This window comes from Merops nubicus, unplaced genomic scaffold (assembly GCF_000691845.1).
Source record: "Merops nubicus isolate BGI_N331 unplaced genomic scaffold, ASM69184v1 scaffold5419, whole genome shotgun sequence".
Classification (NCBI taxonomy): Eukaryota; Metazoa; Chordata; class Aves; order Coraciiformes; family Meropidae; genus Merops; species Merops nubicus.
This window is the reverse complement of record NW_008630047.1, coordinates 47,874-63,412: the sequence shown is the minus strand read 5'-3', so window position 1 is coordinate 63,412 and position 15,539 is coordinate 47,874. Positions and strand designations below refer to the sequence as shown.

The 15,539-nt window shown below is 47.9% G+C and overlaps 1 protein-coding gene across 1 annotated transcript in view; it reads left to right on the top strand.

Moving 5' to 3' along the window:
- FAM132A (family with sequence similarity 132, member A) overlaps positions 1 to 8,332 on the top strand; it is a 20,135-nt gene extending 11,803 nt beyond the window's left edge. Inside the window, exons 5-8 of the mRNA XM_008947130.1 lie at positions 3,119 to 3,227; positions 3,724 to 3,814; positions 7,372 to 7,450; positions 8,028 to 8,332. Of these exons, the coding sequence (XP_008945378.1) occupies positions 3,119 to 3,227; positions 3,724 to 3,814; positions 7,372 to 7,450; positions 8,028 to 8,126 (378 nt within the window). The 3' untranslated portion in view covers positions 8,127 to 8,332. The remainder of the gene's footprint in view (positions 1 to 3,118; positions 3,228 to 3,723; positions 3,815 to 7,371; positions 7,451 to 8,027) is intronic.
- The last annotated feature ends 7,207 nt before the right edge of the window (positions 8,333 to 15,539 follow it).

Genomic DNA, 15,539 nt, shown 5'->3' with positions numbered 1-15,539 from the left:
TGATTGAGAGGGGAGGTAAAGAGTGGATGCTCTTGCTAAGATGAAAGCATTGCCTTTAAACGGTCCAAGGAAAATTGAGAGAGAGAATTCCCCTTCCTCTCTTCTGCCAGCTTAATAGTGTGAAGAAGCCAGTGGTTTGAAGAAGCCAGTGGTCTGAAGAAGCCACTGGTTTGATACTTCTCAGTGAGATGAGAGGGATTGACTTTAACTCCTGCATGTGGACCTTACCCAAAGCATTCCTGAGGCAGTGGAAAGAACCTGTGCTGAGAATCAGCTCCCTGCTTCTGTCCTCTGTCACTTGGGTATGGTGTCTAAGGCACTCTGAGCTTGAGTACTGAGAGAGCATGATGATTTTCTCAGCCTTCTGTGCTAGATTTCCTCCAAGATCATTCCCTCCCTCTCTTCTTCTTGGTCTCACAGTTTCCTTAGTGTCTGGAATGGAACCTGTGACACTCCTTTCCCCACACCTCTTCCTCCTGTATCTCACGCTTTGAGGTTTCTAATGATTGCCTCTTGCAAAAGCTTTCAGAGAGGTACTTTACACAGCAAGAGCTGAAGTAACTGTAGCCTCTGATGGAAGTGGGATTGATCTGGGGCTCAGGAACACCACTGGAACCAGATTATTTAAGGCTAAGGTGACCTAGGTGCTCTTCATGGTGGAAGATCCCAGGAGGAGTCCCAGTGTCTCTAGTGCCTCAAGGTCAAGCTGAATATCTTCCTTGGGCACTCAGTTTTTATTGCTGCTTTGGGAGCTTGGTGCAATGTGGTTGCTGTGCAAGCTGGGGTATCCTTTTCTGTAACAACAGATAAGTCAGTGAGTTGTTTTCCACAGTGCTTATCACCAAAAAGCTAAACTGCCAATTCCCATCTCAGTTCCCTGTGCACGGTTTTCCACAGTGCTTATCACCAAAAAGTTCCCATCTCAGTTCCCTGTGCACAGCTCCTGGTTTCCACCTGCAAGTGAGCTGAGGATGACGTGGGGCCAGGAGATGAACTGAGGAAGAGCAGCTGACCATGGTTTGCCTAGAATGGCTGGGCACTGAGTTTTCTGTTTGCTTTTGGTCTTCCCTGCTGGAATAACTGTGTGCAAGTCGTTGGTTTCTGGGCTAGAAATCCCCACAGTGGTTGGAGCCGTTGGGTGAGTGTGCTGCTGCCAGGCAGCAAGGGCAGCAGGGAGCTCTAATTGGCTTCCAAAATAATGGCCTATTTTGCCCAGAGAACCTCTCCCTGCATTGTCTACGAGCAAAAGAATAACAGAGGCTACAAAGGGCGTGAAGAAACAGGAATGTTTTATCAGTGGTAATTTACTGGTGCCTTAAAATTGCCTTCCATGCTCAACCAGTGGGTTTGGAATTAAGTTGCTGATTCTGCTAATAACAAGACAGGAATGAATTAACACTGGAGTCAGGTTTTGCACATACAGGGCTTGGATCTGCTCTTTTAGTGAGGTAAATCAAAAAGAGCATTACCCAAAATGATGGTGTAGAGGTAGCACGAGGATGGACTCAATCTCCTTCTGTAGTCCTTGCTGTTGGCTTAGCTGGGTGTGTAGACAGAAAGAAAAGAAAGCTTTTGTGTCTATATATGTGCATATAGGCACACATCAGTGCACGCTGATAAATATAGAGACTTAGGAGTCATGGTATGGAACACAGTTGTTCTGCAGCTCATTATTATTGTTTCCCCATCATACCTACCTAATCTGACATGAAACAGCACTGCTGTTGCACATGGAGATGTTTTGACCCCCCCCCCTATGCATGCCTAACACATTTCTAGTAAAGTTCTGTGAAATTTCAGACTGGGAATTCCTCTTTTGTGAGCCTTGGCTGGGATTTGCTGACTAAAGGCAGGTCAGTCCTTTCACTCCTTCTACTGTGTAATAAGTCTCTAAACAAACACCACCAGACCCAAATATTTACAGCCCTACTTCCTTTCAAAGAGAAAGTGAAGTGAATTATTCCTACCCTGCAGTGGGAAAGGTGGCAATTTTTGGCTGTGATGAACCAGCATGGGGAGGCAATTAAATTCCTCCTGGTATTTGAATAAAGATGTTCCTCCAGTTGGGTTGTTTTCAGTGGAGTAACCCCTGGAGTAACCCCTCAGGCCCCTTCCACCACTGACCTCTGGAAAGCATCCTCAAACACAGGCTTGTTGAGATGGCTCAGGGAAGCCTCTGTGCCTGTTTTGGGGTTAGCAGCGTGGGTGCTTTTGCAGAGTCAGATTTGAACAGCTCTTCTGCCCTGTGAGACCAAGGTGGGGCAAATCTGGGGGCAGAATTGGTGGGAATAGGTTCACATCACACAGAACGCCCTTGGAGTGGAAGCAGAGCCTGACTAATGTGCTTTCTTGGCCCACTGAAACCACTCCTGCCTCTCCCCAGCTCTAGCCAAATTTCATAGGAGGCAGGCCAAAACAAACAATAAACATTTCTTGCTGAGTTTATTTTAGTCTGAGTCAGATAATCTGCTGTGAGTTTGACTTAAGGCTGCTTCCTTGCCATGAGGAGAAGCTGTGTGCTGTTTTACCAGGGTTTTTTTTTTGTCCTGTTGTAGAACCTAAGGCTAGAACAAAATAAAACTAATATGGAATCTCTAAGTTATTCTTTAAGAGTATCAAAGCCATCTGACTTAGACCTAAAATGGTCAGAAAACCTCTGGAGACCCACACAAGTGTTTCCTTTGTGCTTGTATCACAAAAACAATGTAAAAAGTTCCATTTTTTTAGGCCTGGGGATACTGGTTGGCCCCATCAAGGGACTTTTTGGGAGTAGTAGCGACCTCTTGACTCAAGCCACTGGAGATGTTGTGTCTCTCAACCTGTGGAAGCCACTAGGACCAGCAGAGTGTAGGGATGCAGTGAGCACAGTCTGAGTCAGGATGAGTCAGAAGAGCTCAACAAGGAGCCAAAAGGTCACCTTCATGTCTTCTACTGATCATGTTGCCTTTTGTGGGCATCCAGAGCTGAGGGAGAGCCCATCTCAAGGGGTGTTCAGGGGAGATAAAGCCTTGAAATGTTTTCAGCTTTGTTCTCATGCATGTAAGCTTGTTCTTTGTTGTGGGGAGAGGCAATTGTGGAGAATGCTGGGGACTGCTCAGGGTCTTTTCTTGCCTTACAGCCTCTGGCCAAAGGAGCTTTCCTGCGGGGGACAGGATTAAACCTGGCAACAGGACGTTTCACAGCCCCCGTGTCTGGCATCTACCAGTTCTCAGCCAACGTCCACGTGGGTGAGTGCTGTCCACAGAAAACTTCCACGTGCTGCTCGAGAGGTGCAGGAAGGAGTCCTGGAGAACAAATTGGGTCCTGTGTGGTTTGCAGCCTGTGCCAGGGCAGCTCTTTCCAGGGAGCTCTCCCCTGGGCACCATCACCCAAACCCCAGTCCTTAGAGCTGGGTGCTTTCACAGGCTGAGAGCTGCTCCATGCAAACCAGACAGATCAACACTCCCTCTTGTATATGTGACCACAGAGGCACCCCCTACAGTTTCTGATGAGCCCAACCTTGGCCAGCAGCAGGTCCATCCAATTGGCATTGGCTCTATCAGACCAAGGGGAAGCTTCTTGCAGCTTCTCCCAGGAGCCACCCCTGTACCCCAAAACCTTCCCATGCCAACCCACTGAGGAAACCACAGGGTGACTGCTGCCTCTGTTAAACCCAACCCCAGCAACAGGGGGGGCTCTGCTGTGTCCTTCAACTGCTTCTACATCTCCCACTGCTTTCCCCAGATCACAGTGAGTTGAAAAGCAAAGTCCAGCTCCGAGCCAGGGACAACGTCCGAGTGCTGATCTGCATTGAGTCTCTCTGCCACCGCTACACGTGAGTTCCTCCACACTCCCTGCACAAGTGTTTTCCTCAGCTGGACCAGTGGTTCAACCAGCTGTGGAAATTAGCTTCACCAACAGTGAATTTCATGTGATAAATGCTTGTAGAACTGGTCTGAAGAGACTGATGCCAAACCTTAGGTTTCTATCCTTTTTTTTTTTTAATTATTCTGATTTTTAATGGGCACCTTTCAGTGCCAATTACTCTAAATGTTGCATATTTTGAGAGGATTGTGAGTGAAGTCAGGTCCACCTGGCTGGAGCTGAAGGTGCTGAATGCTCAGCTATCAGAGTCAACGTTCAGAGGGAGGGAAATGCTGTGATTTTGTGCCAGGGGTGGTCAGCTGCATTTTTAGCAGTTCAGCTGCCCCCTGAAGGGATCACAGCACCTCACTCACGTTGCTGTGGAAGTGCTGGAGAGATGAATAGGTGGGAAATGGAGGGGAATGGGTCCATTAGCAAAAAGCTGCTTTAGAAACACTTCCACTAAGCCATGGCAACCTTGGGGGCTGCTCATGCCACAGCCCCTGGCATCAGCGTGGTGCCCTGTGTCTCAGAGCAGGTGGGCTCCTTCAGGAGGAGTTTGGCAAGCTCTGCTGGGAGGAGGGGGCCAGGAAGCCCCTGGGCTGGGCTAGTTGCCCCCAGCAGAGGGCATGGTGCTTGCAGATCGTGGCCACTGCCTCTGCTGGGGGCTCTGCCCTGGTCACCAGAGGGGAAACCTGGGCAGGGCTCTGCAAGTTTGCTGTGCCCTGCCTGCAGCTCTTCCAGTGCAGCTGTAGCAACACCCTTGCCACAGCACCCAGCCAGAAAACAGCTCCACAGGGGCCCCTTAAAAGCCCCAAACCCACCAGTTTGCTGCTGCTGGGCTGGCTGCTCCAGCCCTCACCTCACCCCACCTCTCCCCAGGCGTTTCACTTTGGAGCTTTACTGGTGGACGAGTTTGTCAGGAAGCCTCTTGTGGTAAATAAACCTCTTCTAGGTTTCATTGGCCTGTGGAAAGGACTTGATGGGTATCTGAGTATCCATTAGTGACTTGGAGCTAATGAAGAGGGAGCTGTGCACCCACTGACCTGATGGGAAGTCAAGGAGCTTCCTGGCTGCAGCAGCTGGCACCTCCTTGGCCTTGCAGGCTGGTTTAGAGCAGTCTTTTATGACTGCAGCACTGAAGTGAGGCAGTGACAATCTGGCTGCAGTCACAACATCAGCAGAAGAAGAGGGGTGCAGCTTCTTGCCCTTTGAAGGGATGTTTCATTGCTGGCTCTGGTGAGAATTCCTTTGGTCCTGCTAAGAATGAACCTCGGCCTGATCTTGAGATCTGGGATGTGTGTTGGCAATAAATGATTCTGGGGGACAGCCCAGGCCCCTCATCACAGTGGTGGGTATGAGCAGGGCAGAAAATTACTGTCCTTTCTACAAGGAGCTCTCACACATTGCCTTTGCACAGCACAGGTCCCTACTCCTGCCCTTCACAGAGCAAAGACCAGTCAGGTTCAGCTCATCAGGTTGTTTAATTTCTTCAGCATTGGTGCTTTGACCTTTTCACCCACAACAATCTCCTCTGGAAGGCACTTCTGTCTCCAAGGACAGTGTCTGACTCTGCCTCTTTCTCTCTTTGCTGTCCATTCAGTCAACCTTACTGTAATATTACTCAAGAATTAATGTCAATCTCTGGTTGATTTCAATCAGAAATCAATAATTTACTTTAGCCTTGCTTCTTTGTTCTGGTAAATGCAAGCACAAGAGCTATCTGGCCAGGAAGCCTCCCTGTGGGCCATGGGAACTACTGTGCCTCTCTCATTGCAGAGTTTTTTGAGCTGAAAGCTCCTAGAAAATTGTTCTGTTTCTAGCTGGGGTGTGTGAACAACCTCTGTCACCTATAGCCCAGGCAGGTTTATTGGGGTGTTTTGAGGTGAACTTGCCATCTGCAGGATTTATAGCTACATTCTCCAAAGAACAGTGACAATAAGAACTCTTATTCCTTAGACAGAACTGCCCCAGATGTTAATTGTTTAGATCAAGCTATCTGGGGTCTGACTCTGAGTTTTCATCAGATGGCCAGGGTGGCAATTTCTGCTTGGTTGCCCTGTTGGGCTGTCCTGAGGTGGAGTGAGCTGGGCAGGGGTGGGATTAAAGCAGAGTCAGCACTGGCTCTGAGAGAGACATCCCTCCTGTGATGGGTGAGAGCATGACTGGTCTGTGGCATGAAAGGAAGATGGGTGGAGGGATGGGAACCTGTCTGGACAGACACTCTGCTGGCACAGGCTGAGCTGCTACCTGTGCTCGTGGAATTTCCTGGGGATGTCAGCTCCACAGTCATTCCTTTGAGGGAGCTGAAAGAGCCCTCGGGGCTTTCGGCTGGGAGAGATGGAAACTAGGAGGCAGGAGACAGTTGGAGTAGAAGAGATTAATGGTGGGAAGTTCCCACCCAAGTCAGGCTTTTGGCAGGATATGATACACAGACTGAGCTCTTCAATCAAGGTGGTGCCAAGTGGCTTGCTCTCTCTGGGCCAAATTGCCCCTCCATTAGACACATTATTCCCTTGCAAGGGGGCTGGAAACAGCACGTTTGCACTTGCTAGGCTTTGTCACCACCCCCTCATGGAAAAAAAGGGAGGAAAGGGGTTGGTTTGCTTGGGAAAACAGCAGGATCTGCTACCACTGGCTAGGCAGGTTGCAGAAGAACCAGCCAGGCATGGAGAGCTGTGCTTTGGTATTGCTTTGGAAATGAGCTTACGTAGGTAATTCTGGTTGGTGTCTTGAGAAGCTCCTTCCACCCTGAACCCTCTACAAAGGAGCTAAGTTAGAGTTCTGGAAACAGAGGATGCCACAGGGAGCAGCTGTCCTACAGCAAGGAAGGTGGTGGCTGTTAGAACATGATAGAACAGTGCTTGAGGGGTGATCTGGAACTCTCCCTTGAATTTGAACTGAAGCACAATTTGTTTGGTTGCTTTTTGGCTTGTATGTGACCCCTGATCCAAATGTTCCCCCCTCACAGAGCTTTCAGCTGCAGAATATGTTCTTTATTGCATAGGCTGACTATGTACATTAAGGTGAGACAGGCCCTTCATAGCTTGAAAATGAGTGAGCTGTTGCTGGCAGAGTGCATGGAGTTCTCTCTTTGCAGAATAAAAAGAGTATAAACTATTGGGGTAGTCAAAAAACTGGGACAGCTGCTGCAGAGATAAATATAAAAGGCATGTTTAGTACTTGTTCAGGAGTGGGGGATAGAGACTATAGGTTCTTGAGGAAGGCTTCTGTGAGAGGAGGAGGCTTCCAGTTCCTGCCTCCAGCTGAGTTTTGCCTTCCCAGTCCTGTGTGGTCTGTAGGTCTTCCCTCAGACACCACAGTGAGGACAAGGTTGTCCCAATCTCTCCTCCAGGCAGCTGATTACTGCTAGCATCAAGTCAACAGCCCACTTATTTAGTACACATGGGCACTAGAACCACCAGGTCCTATTTCTAGGGAGGTCACGAGCCTGTTGTGGTTCCACATACAGCTATTGTGACCACCTAAGGTGTTGAATCTCTTTATTTTTCCTTTGCTACTGTTTAGGTCTTTGGAAGTCATTGCTGGCCTGGAAAGCAACAGCAAAATCTTCACTATCTATGTCCATGGTCTCCTGCAGCTGCAGGTAAGCCCAGGCAGGCTGGGGGCCACTGCAGTGGGGAGTTCTTCAAAGGCTGAACTCTCACCAGGAGGTGGGGAGGTTTTTCTTAAGCTTCTTTCTAAGGTAGATGAGGTTGGACACCTTACCTGGGGTGACCAGGGAGGGTCTGTGGCAGGAACAGGAGCACACACCAGACTCAGCAGCATGTTCTGACCTTCAGGCACAGAAGCAACCTTCCCTCTGAGAAATGGCAGGAAATAGTTCTCAAATCATTGCACTGTCAAGGTGACAGTTGTGTTTCCCATTTCACAGAAGTGAATCTGAAGTGTAGGTGGCCACCTGACTGCTCACCCCAAAAGAGGCTAGAGCAGCAAGGATCTGGTCAGCTAATTAAACCTAGTTTCACTCCAGAATATTTCTCCCACCAAGTCAAAGCTGTAGTGCTGCAGTCACAATGTTTGGTCAGATGCTGTTCTCAGCAGCCACAGAAAAGGGCAGGAAGCTTCTGTGCTTAGTTCATGGTACTGAAGAGCTTTTTCCTCTCTTTCTACACTAGGGTGAAGTGTCAGATATTTCCCTTTCCCTCTTGTTCTCTCTGCAGGCTGGCCAGTACACCTCCATCTTCGTGGACAACAGTGCTGGAGCTCCCATCACCATCCAGAATGGATCAGATTTTATGGGCATGTTAATGGGTGCATAACAGCCTCTGCAGCTGTGCAGCCTGGAAGGATGTGAATTAGAGCCCTGCAGTGGATATTGGACTTGAGGAAACCTTCACTTTGACTCTTGAAGACTGCTTCGTGTAACTTGGCATCTTCCCAAACAAGCAAGGAGCCTTTCCTTTCACAGATACTTCAGCTTGCCTTCAGAAGCTGCTGCTTTCCAAGGTCCACACCAGTTCATTCATCATTAAAAAAAAAATAGACTTGCATAATTCAGAAGCAAAGTCTGTAATATTTAACTTGTGCTTCACCAGATGCTCACTGAACAATACACTGAGATTTGGGATTTGTTACCTGTATGACTTTATTTCACAGTAGCACTTGTCACCAGCGTGTTTTTCAGGATTGATTGTGGGGTGCTGGAGTTTGTCAATGAAGGATTGAGAGGGGAAGCAAACCAGTGACTCTATTCTGTGTTTTGGGAAGGAAGGAGACAAGGATTTGCCAGCAAAACTGCTTTTCCCATGAGATTGTAAAGGGTATAGGCCCTCTCTGTGCTCAGAATTGGATGTATTTGACAAGAAGCATGTTGAACTCTCAGACAGTGCCTGCTTCACAGATGGGAATCCAAGGGCTGAACTCTTAATCGTTGCTCTTTATATCAAAGTATTTCCTTGATCTTACTGATGAAGCTGAACATCTCACTGCCTGTGCAGTTCAGTTTCCATGGAAAGGTTGTAAGGCCAGTGGCACCAGTTCTAGCATGAACTCCCTGACTTGTGTCCTTATGTTTTAGTAAGAGATACACGTGGGTTTGGGCAGCATCACGTGGACAGCATCCTCTCTGCTACCACACAACCACTGGTGACCTGTCAGAGGCACTGCACGGGGTGTGAGAGCCTGGCCAAGGCAGTGAGGGTGGCAGCCTTGGGCAGATATGTCCCCTGTGTGCTGCTTGTTGGACTGCAGTCAAAGAATGGAAGAAGACATGGGGCAAGGCTTACTTCCATCAGGTAGCCAGGGTCCTAAGGGGTCGACCTGAGCTCTGTTTGGAGGTTGGAAGTGCTGTCAAAGACTCCAAAAGATGATCCAGTGAACGTTTTCTAGATTTCTGCAAATCTGTTTGCCAATGTAAGTATGTGAGGCTGAGCTCCCAGATAGCTCCAGGCTACACACTCATGTGAACAAAGTAAAAGGGTGTTGACATTTCATGGGGTTAAGAAATAGGAACATCCTTGTGATTAAAAAACCCACTCATTTAATGTCCCTTTGTAGCTTTCCCTGCCAGCAGACACCTGGCCCTTTTATTGATTCAACTTAGCTAAGGCAATGGTTGTGTAAGTGTCCTAAATAGATGATAGCAAGGCCCAAAATGGAATCCAGATACTTGTTCTTGAAGGTTTGCAGGGAATGGAAGACAGCCCCTGTACAGAGTCACAGGTTTTGATCAAGGACAATACCTTTGTGCAATGAAAACAAAGACTGCTGGGGACAGCAGAAAGCATGGGAAGGAAAGTGTCACCCACTGCTGGGGCTGTTGTTCAGCTCCCTCAAGAGCTGATGTTCCTACAAGCTCCAGTAACACTGCTGTGGAGGTTGGGGGTATGCAAAGATGGCTCATCTCAAGAGCTGTGGAAAAATCTGCTCTAAAACAGCCATGGTTCAACCCTTATTTTTTTTTTCATCTCCATTCTAAATACTTTGAGACAGAACTTTGAGGGTGCTGAATGGTATTTTTCCCTTGAAGAACAGATTAAAGTGATAACTATTGGAGAAGGAAGGAGAGGGTACAGGGAATAATCAAGCAGACACAAGTAAATTCCACTTTATAGTCAATGGAATGAGTTGTTCCAACTGGACCAGCAGCTATCAGTGTTTATATATTCATTCTTGCTGCACAACACATGCCAGAATTCCTATGGATTTCTTTTATTTTGTAGAAAACTTTGGGGAGAATATACTTTTAAACATAAACTGGGTGCTCCCCTGGCAGAGGGGAGTCCACAGCTCTGGAAAGGCCCAGCAAGTAGCAGCAGTAGTCATTCCTGGAGCTTCAAAAAGCAGATAACACACCAGAATAGCCCTAAACCCTGTCACCCAAGCTGGGCTGTTTACACTGGGGTTTGATGGAGGACGTGTAGTTGGGGCAAGTGGCCTAGATCCCAGCATGTATTATTATCCTCTACTTTGTACTGTGTGAATATTTGTAATAAATTGGGCTGTTTCATGCATGATTTACAGCAACATAATCAAAGTGTTGTGACATTCAGCACATGCTGTTATATCTAGAGGGGTTTTGAACCCACTCTCACTGTTCTTGCTATATCAGAGTTAAAATATTTATTTTGTTGTAGAACTAAAAACGTTTCTCAGACTGTGCTTGGGGATTTGTGACTTTTTTTTTCTCTGCTGTGTCTTACCCTCATGATGTTCTTAATAGGGGAGATGAATTGTTCTGCCTCTGGATGTGTTCTCCCTTGTTTGTGTAAGCAGTGCTGCCCTGACAGGTATTGCCCCAGTGTGCTAGAACCTAAATGTGTGGTCAGACAGCCCTGAGGAGCACAGCCTGAACATCTCCCTTGCCTGGGGATGGTGGTGGAGAGAGAAGTAACCCTCTGTCTGGGAGCCTGGCTGGAAGCCACCTTGCCTTTCTGCTTGAGCCAGCTCCTGTCAGGCTCAGCACTGGGGGAAGAAGCCAAATTAGCAGAGATGGACATCGTGCCTCTTGTCCTGAGTTCACTGTCACCACTGGAAAGCTTGTGGGGCTCTAATCAGCCCTTTTTATCCTCAGGGTAGAGGTTTGTCCCTTGAAGAGGTTTCTTATGCATCACCAAGGTCTTTTAGCCAAAAGATTTTGGGGTTTGGGGTGTTTTTTTTCAGAGCCTTTTAGCTCTGAACGCTACCAGGCTGCACTTCTCTTGTGTCTTTGGGCTCCAGCCAGCAGGAGAGTGTCCACCCAGCCCCAAGATGGGGCAGGGGGGGTTGAAAGAGCCAAAAAAGCATCTGAGACCAGGCCTCCAACGTCGAGGTGCAAGTCTCTGAAACTCATGACTAATATGGACAGCAGCCTCCTGGCTGGGCTGGGGCTGAGACAAACACTCTGCAAGGCTCCCGTGCTGTTTGGAGAGGCAGGAGATTGATGGTGTGCAAAGCAAACTTTCAATGCTCCTCTGTAGCCATAAAATTTATAGTCCAAGAAAACTGAAGAACTCGGGAGGATGGAGTTCAGTGTGAAGAAGTTGTTTATAACCCAGTGAACCCCACGTGCTCGAGCCTGTGGTTTGATTGCCAAGGGTGTGAGTGCAATAGGCATTGGCTATTTGTGGCATCCAAGAGGACAAGTCTAAAAGAGGCACAAATTAAATGGCCAGGTTTTTTTTTCTGGGTCCTTCCATAAGAGCTGAGGCAGGGGGATGTGATGGGAGCACCTCACTGCTGAGGTCCTAGCAGAGTAGGAAACATTATTATTATTTTCTTTAGTGTTTTGAAGGAATTTAGGGTTTCAGGGAAGCTGGAGGGGAGGAGAAGTAAGTCTCTTCTTACCTGAGCAAGTTGATTTCTTACCCTCAGCTCTGAGCTCTTCACAGGAACATTTGCCACAGGATCACCTTCAAAAAGTTTCACACTTGTCCTTGCACTCATGAATTTGCACATGTACTATGTAGAAGTTCAAGAACACTTTCAAAAGGCTACTGTGCCACCCAACACAGATCAGTTGGTATCTACTCAAGCTCTGCTGTCTTCACCACACCCTTGCTCCCTCATCTTCCTCCCAGTGAACAGGTATTTGGTGTAACTTCAGCCTGAACTCCAGAACTGCCTTTCTGGTGTGTTTCTGCTGACATGGCCACTCTCAATTGTGTCCTGTGAGATAGACTGACAAAAAAAACTCCCAGGTTGTCCTGCCACTTTTGACTACTCCCATGTTCACCAGCAGGGCACAGTGCAGTGCTCAGCCCTCCACACGTGGCACCTGCAGTGAGTGCTGCTTAATTCACACAGGGCTTTGAAGAAAGCCCTTGGAGAGGCTGTGTCAGAGTCAGGAGCTGAGCAAAGCTCCCTCCACCACACCAGGGCTGCCCACTTTGCACCCTCACCCTCCCTGCTGCAGACAAATCAAAGCCCATCTCCCAGGCCCCCAGGTCTCATTGCAGGCACTCTGTGAATATTTTCCCTGGCTGGGAGCTGACAGGTTATGAGGATTTAAGTTCTATTCAGATTTCACTTTCTGTAAATGATTTCAATGCCACACTCCAGACTGACTCCAGGGGTATTTATGTTGGATTAGCAGCACGTTGCCTGCCCTGCCTCATGCTGGAGGAGAGAGCCCAGCACATGTAAACTCCCTGTGAATGGCAGGCTATTAACCATCCAGCAAAATGATTAGTTTGTCATATAAAACTCTTGTTATAAATAGCTGCAGGTTATAAATCAGTCCTGAGGACAATGATGAAATCAAACAGACCCTTTCCAAGCTGCTTCCCTGAGAGATGCCTGCGATTAGGATGGAACTGAATGTTTGTCTTCAAGGAGAACTCAAGGGTTATCTGAAAAGCATTCTGAAGGGGTGACTGTAGCAAAAAAGGCAGAGTAATATTAGCCTAATATAGGCATTAATACCACATACTTTGGTACTGTAACTACTGTGGTGGAGAGAGCCCTAACAGCAGCCTCCAAAGAGCTGAGTCTGTGCAGGTTCCACAGAAGGTTGGGGAGCTGGTGACCCTGCAAAAATAGAACCAAGTACCAAGAAGACCTTGACTCTTCTATTTCTGTGTGTCCTGGTTCATATCTATGGAAAGAAAGCATCAAATGCTCATTGAGGATAGGGCTGATTCTCCCTCAGCAGCTTTATTGAGTGCCCAGCTTAGGTTGGTACCAATGAAGACTCATGGCCATCCAGGTGCACCCAGTGTCCTGCAGGAGGCCTCATTTCCTCCAGAGCTGCCAGGACCCACTATTCCCTGAGAAATAACCAGTGGTGAAGAGATTGAAAGATATTAATAGTGTTGCTGAGCAGTTGTTGGAGCCCCATGGAGTGGAGTTGTGTTTGCTGGTTAGTCTTCTACTGTTGGTTTGATGGTTTTGGGGGTGTGGGGGAAAGTTTTTCTTTGTTCCTACTTAGATGACCTCTATTTCCAGGCTTAGAAGAGGTACAGTGACTTTATTTCCTCTGTGGCAAGCAGTTCTGATTTAAAATTGCCTCTAGGCTCTCAAGCAGCCCTGAGAATAGACAGGTCAAGCCACGAGGGTTGGAAATGTCTCCTTTGTTTGGGCTTTCTGGAAGTCTGAGATGTCTAGGAGAGCTCCTAGGCTGTTTTCTGTCTCCCATTCTTAACAGTGGAAACATTTTACCTCCCTTCATCCTGAAAGAGAAGATGAGCTGTCAGCTAAGGCAATGAACTTGCCTCCTTGTTGCTGAGGCCATCATCTTCCAGAAGAACTGCCCTAGCTATTGATGTCACTGCAGGCTGGGACTGGTTTTGTTGCATCTTGCAGCAGCTTGGTGACCAAACCTGTGCCTTTTTATTAAGTTTTACACAGAAATCCAAAATCTGACTCCCACTTTTGTGGCACCTGAGCTGGGTTTGCCACCAGTGTAGACTTCCAGGCTTGCCTGACCTGGCATCACACAGAGAGCAGCATTTAGTGGTTCCATAAAATCTTCCTACAGCTTTTGGGGATTTTAAAATTAGGATGCTGAATCTCACTTGCTTCTTTGTTAGGTCCCCTCCTGTTCTTTACTGCAGCTTGGGTGTTGCTTTGGCAAAGCCAGTGTTGTGTTTGCTGTTTGTTTGACATAAAGACTGTTTGCCTGTTTCTTTTTTCACTGGTTTCAGTGTTGGTTTCCCTCCCTGCCTGCTCTTTGCTCTCCCTCTAGCTGTGGCTAGCTCACAGAGCACTCACAGAGCAGGTAGAGCTTTCCCAGCTCTCTGGAAAGGAGACCCAAGCACGATGCTCTGGTGAAAGTGGCCCTGCTTGATGGGGTGGAGGCACAAGGGCCTTGGGAGCTCTGTCTGGCAGGAGGGAACTGGAGAAGACTTTGCTGTCTTGCTCTATTTTATGCTCCTCTTCCCCAAATGCTCCTTCACAGCCTGTTTGCCCAAAGAGCTGTGAGAAGAGGTGTTAAGGACAGGCTGGCTCAAGGAGCTGGATCTGTGCTGGGTAAACAGGGGGCACAAAACCCAAGTACCCAGAACTCCAGGTGCCAAAGGAGCAGGGCTGGATTCTGATATTCCCCTCATCTTTCACTTGAGCACTCAGATGGCCTGACACCCTTTCCTAGTATTTTTCTTCTGGAAAAATGTGGGGAATCTCTTAACCAAGACACATTGCTAAGACCAGGAGCATCCCCCCTTGGGCTTCTTAGCCTGCATGTAGGCAAAGGTAGTTTCCTTAAGCACAAGGTAGATTTTTCAGGTAAGGACAAAGCTCTTGGCAATATCAGCTCCAGTATTAATTAGCTGGGATGTCTGCATGGACAGGAAACCAAGTTTCAGTATATTCAGGGAGAATATTCTTCAGTGTAGCTCTAATTTTGAGGAAAATAAAGCTGAGCTAGCTTCAAGTAACTGGGAACTGTTCTTAAAGCTCTCTCAGGTGTTGCCTTTGACAGGGTCCTGGATGTTTACTCTGTGTGTGTGTGTTACACTTGGACTCTAATAAAACTTCCCAGGCTGATAAAGTTGGGGTTTGCTTGTTTCTGTTGTGTTTTTGTTTCAAGCAAAGTTCTCAGGGGCTGTTGGAATTATCAAACCTCCTCCTTCCCAGCAAAAGGTGCTGGGAGCTGCCAGTAATCTATAAAACAGGAATGACAGTCAGGCTGGGGGAAATGATCTCAAACGGTATAAATATCTCCAACCAGGTTTTGGGTTTAAAGTTTTATGAAGTGATAGAGATGCTGGGGATGTTTTTACAAGAGGCTGGTCAGTGAGGAACAGGGCAGCTCACAGGGGTGGCTGTGTTGGTGCCCTCAGGGGCGAAGCCTTGGGTGGTGGAACTCCTTGAGACTGTGGCTGTTGTATCCTGAGAGGACACCCACTCGCCTGTGGGAGCAAACATGTCTCAGAGGAAGAGAATAAACCCCCTGGGTTCTGTTTGCAGCAGTCCCATTGACCTCCTTGGGCAAGTTCCCTCATTCATTCCATCCAGCCTCCTGAGGAAAGGGTCTTTGGTGGCTTACAGCAGCTGCTGTGTTCAGCTCACACAGTTTCAATGAGTGCTGGAGTTCCAGAGCTCTGAGTTGACCTCCTATCAGTGGGTTCCCCTGCTGAGCAGTGAGAACACTGCCTTTGGGAAGGGTGCCAGGGATTTACAGGTGTGATGGGCTCCTGTTAACACTGCCACAGGTTGAGAGCTTTAATTCCCTCCTGCTGCTGAGAAGAGGGATGGGGTATTAAATGAATCCAGGGCTTCTGCATTAAGGGTGCCAGCACTGAAGGATCATGTCT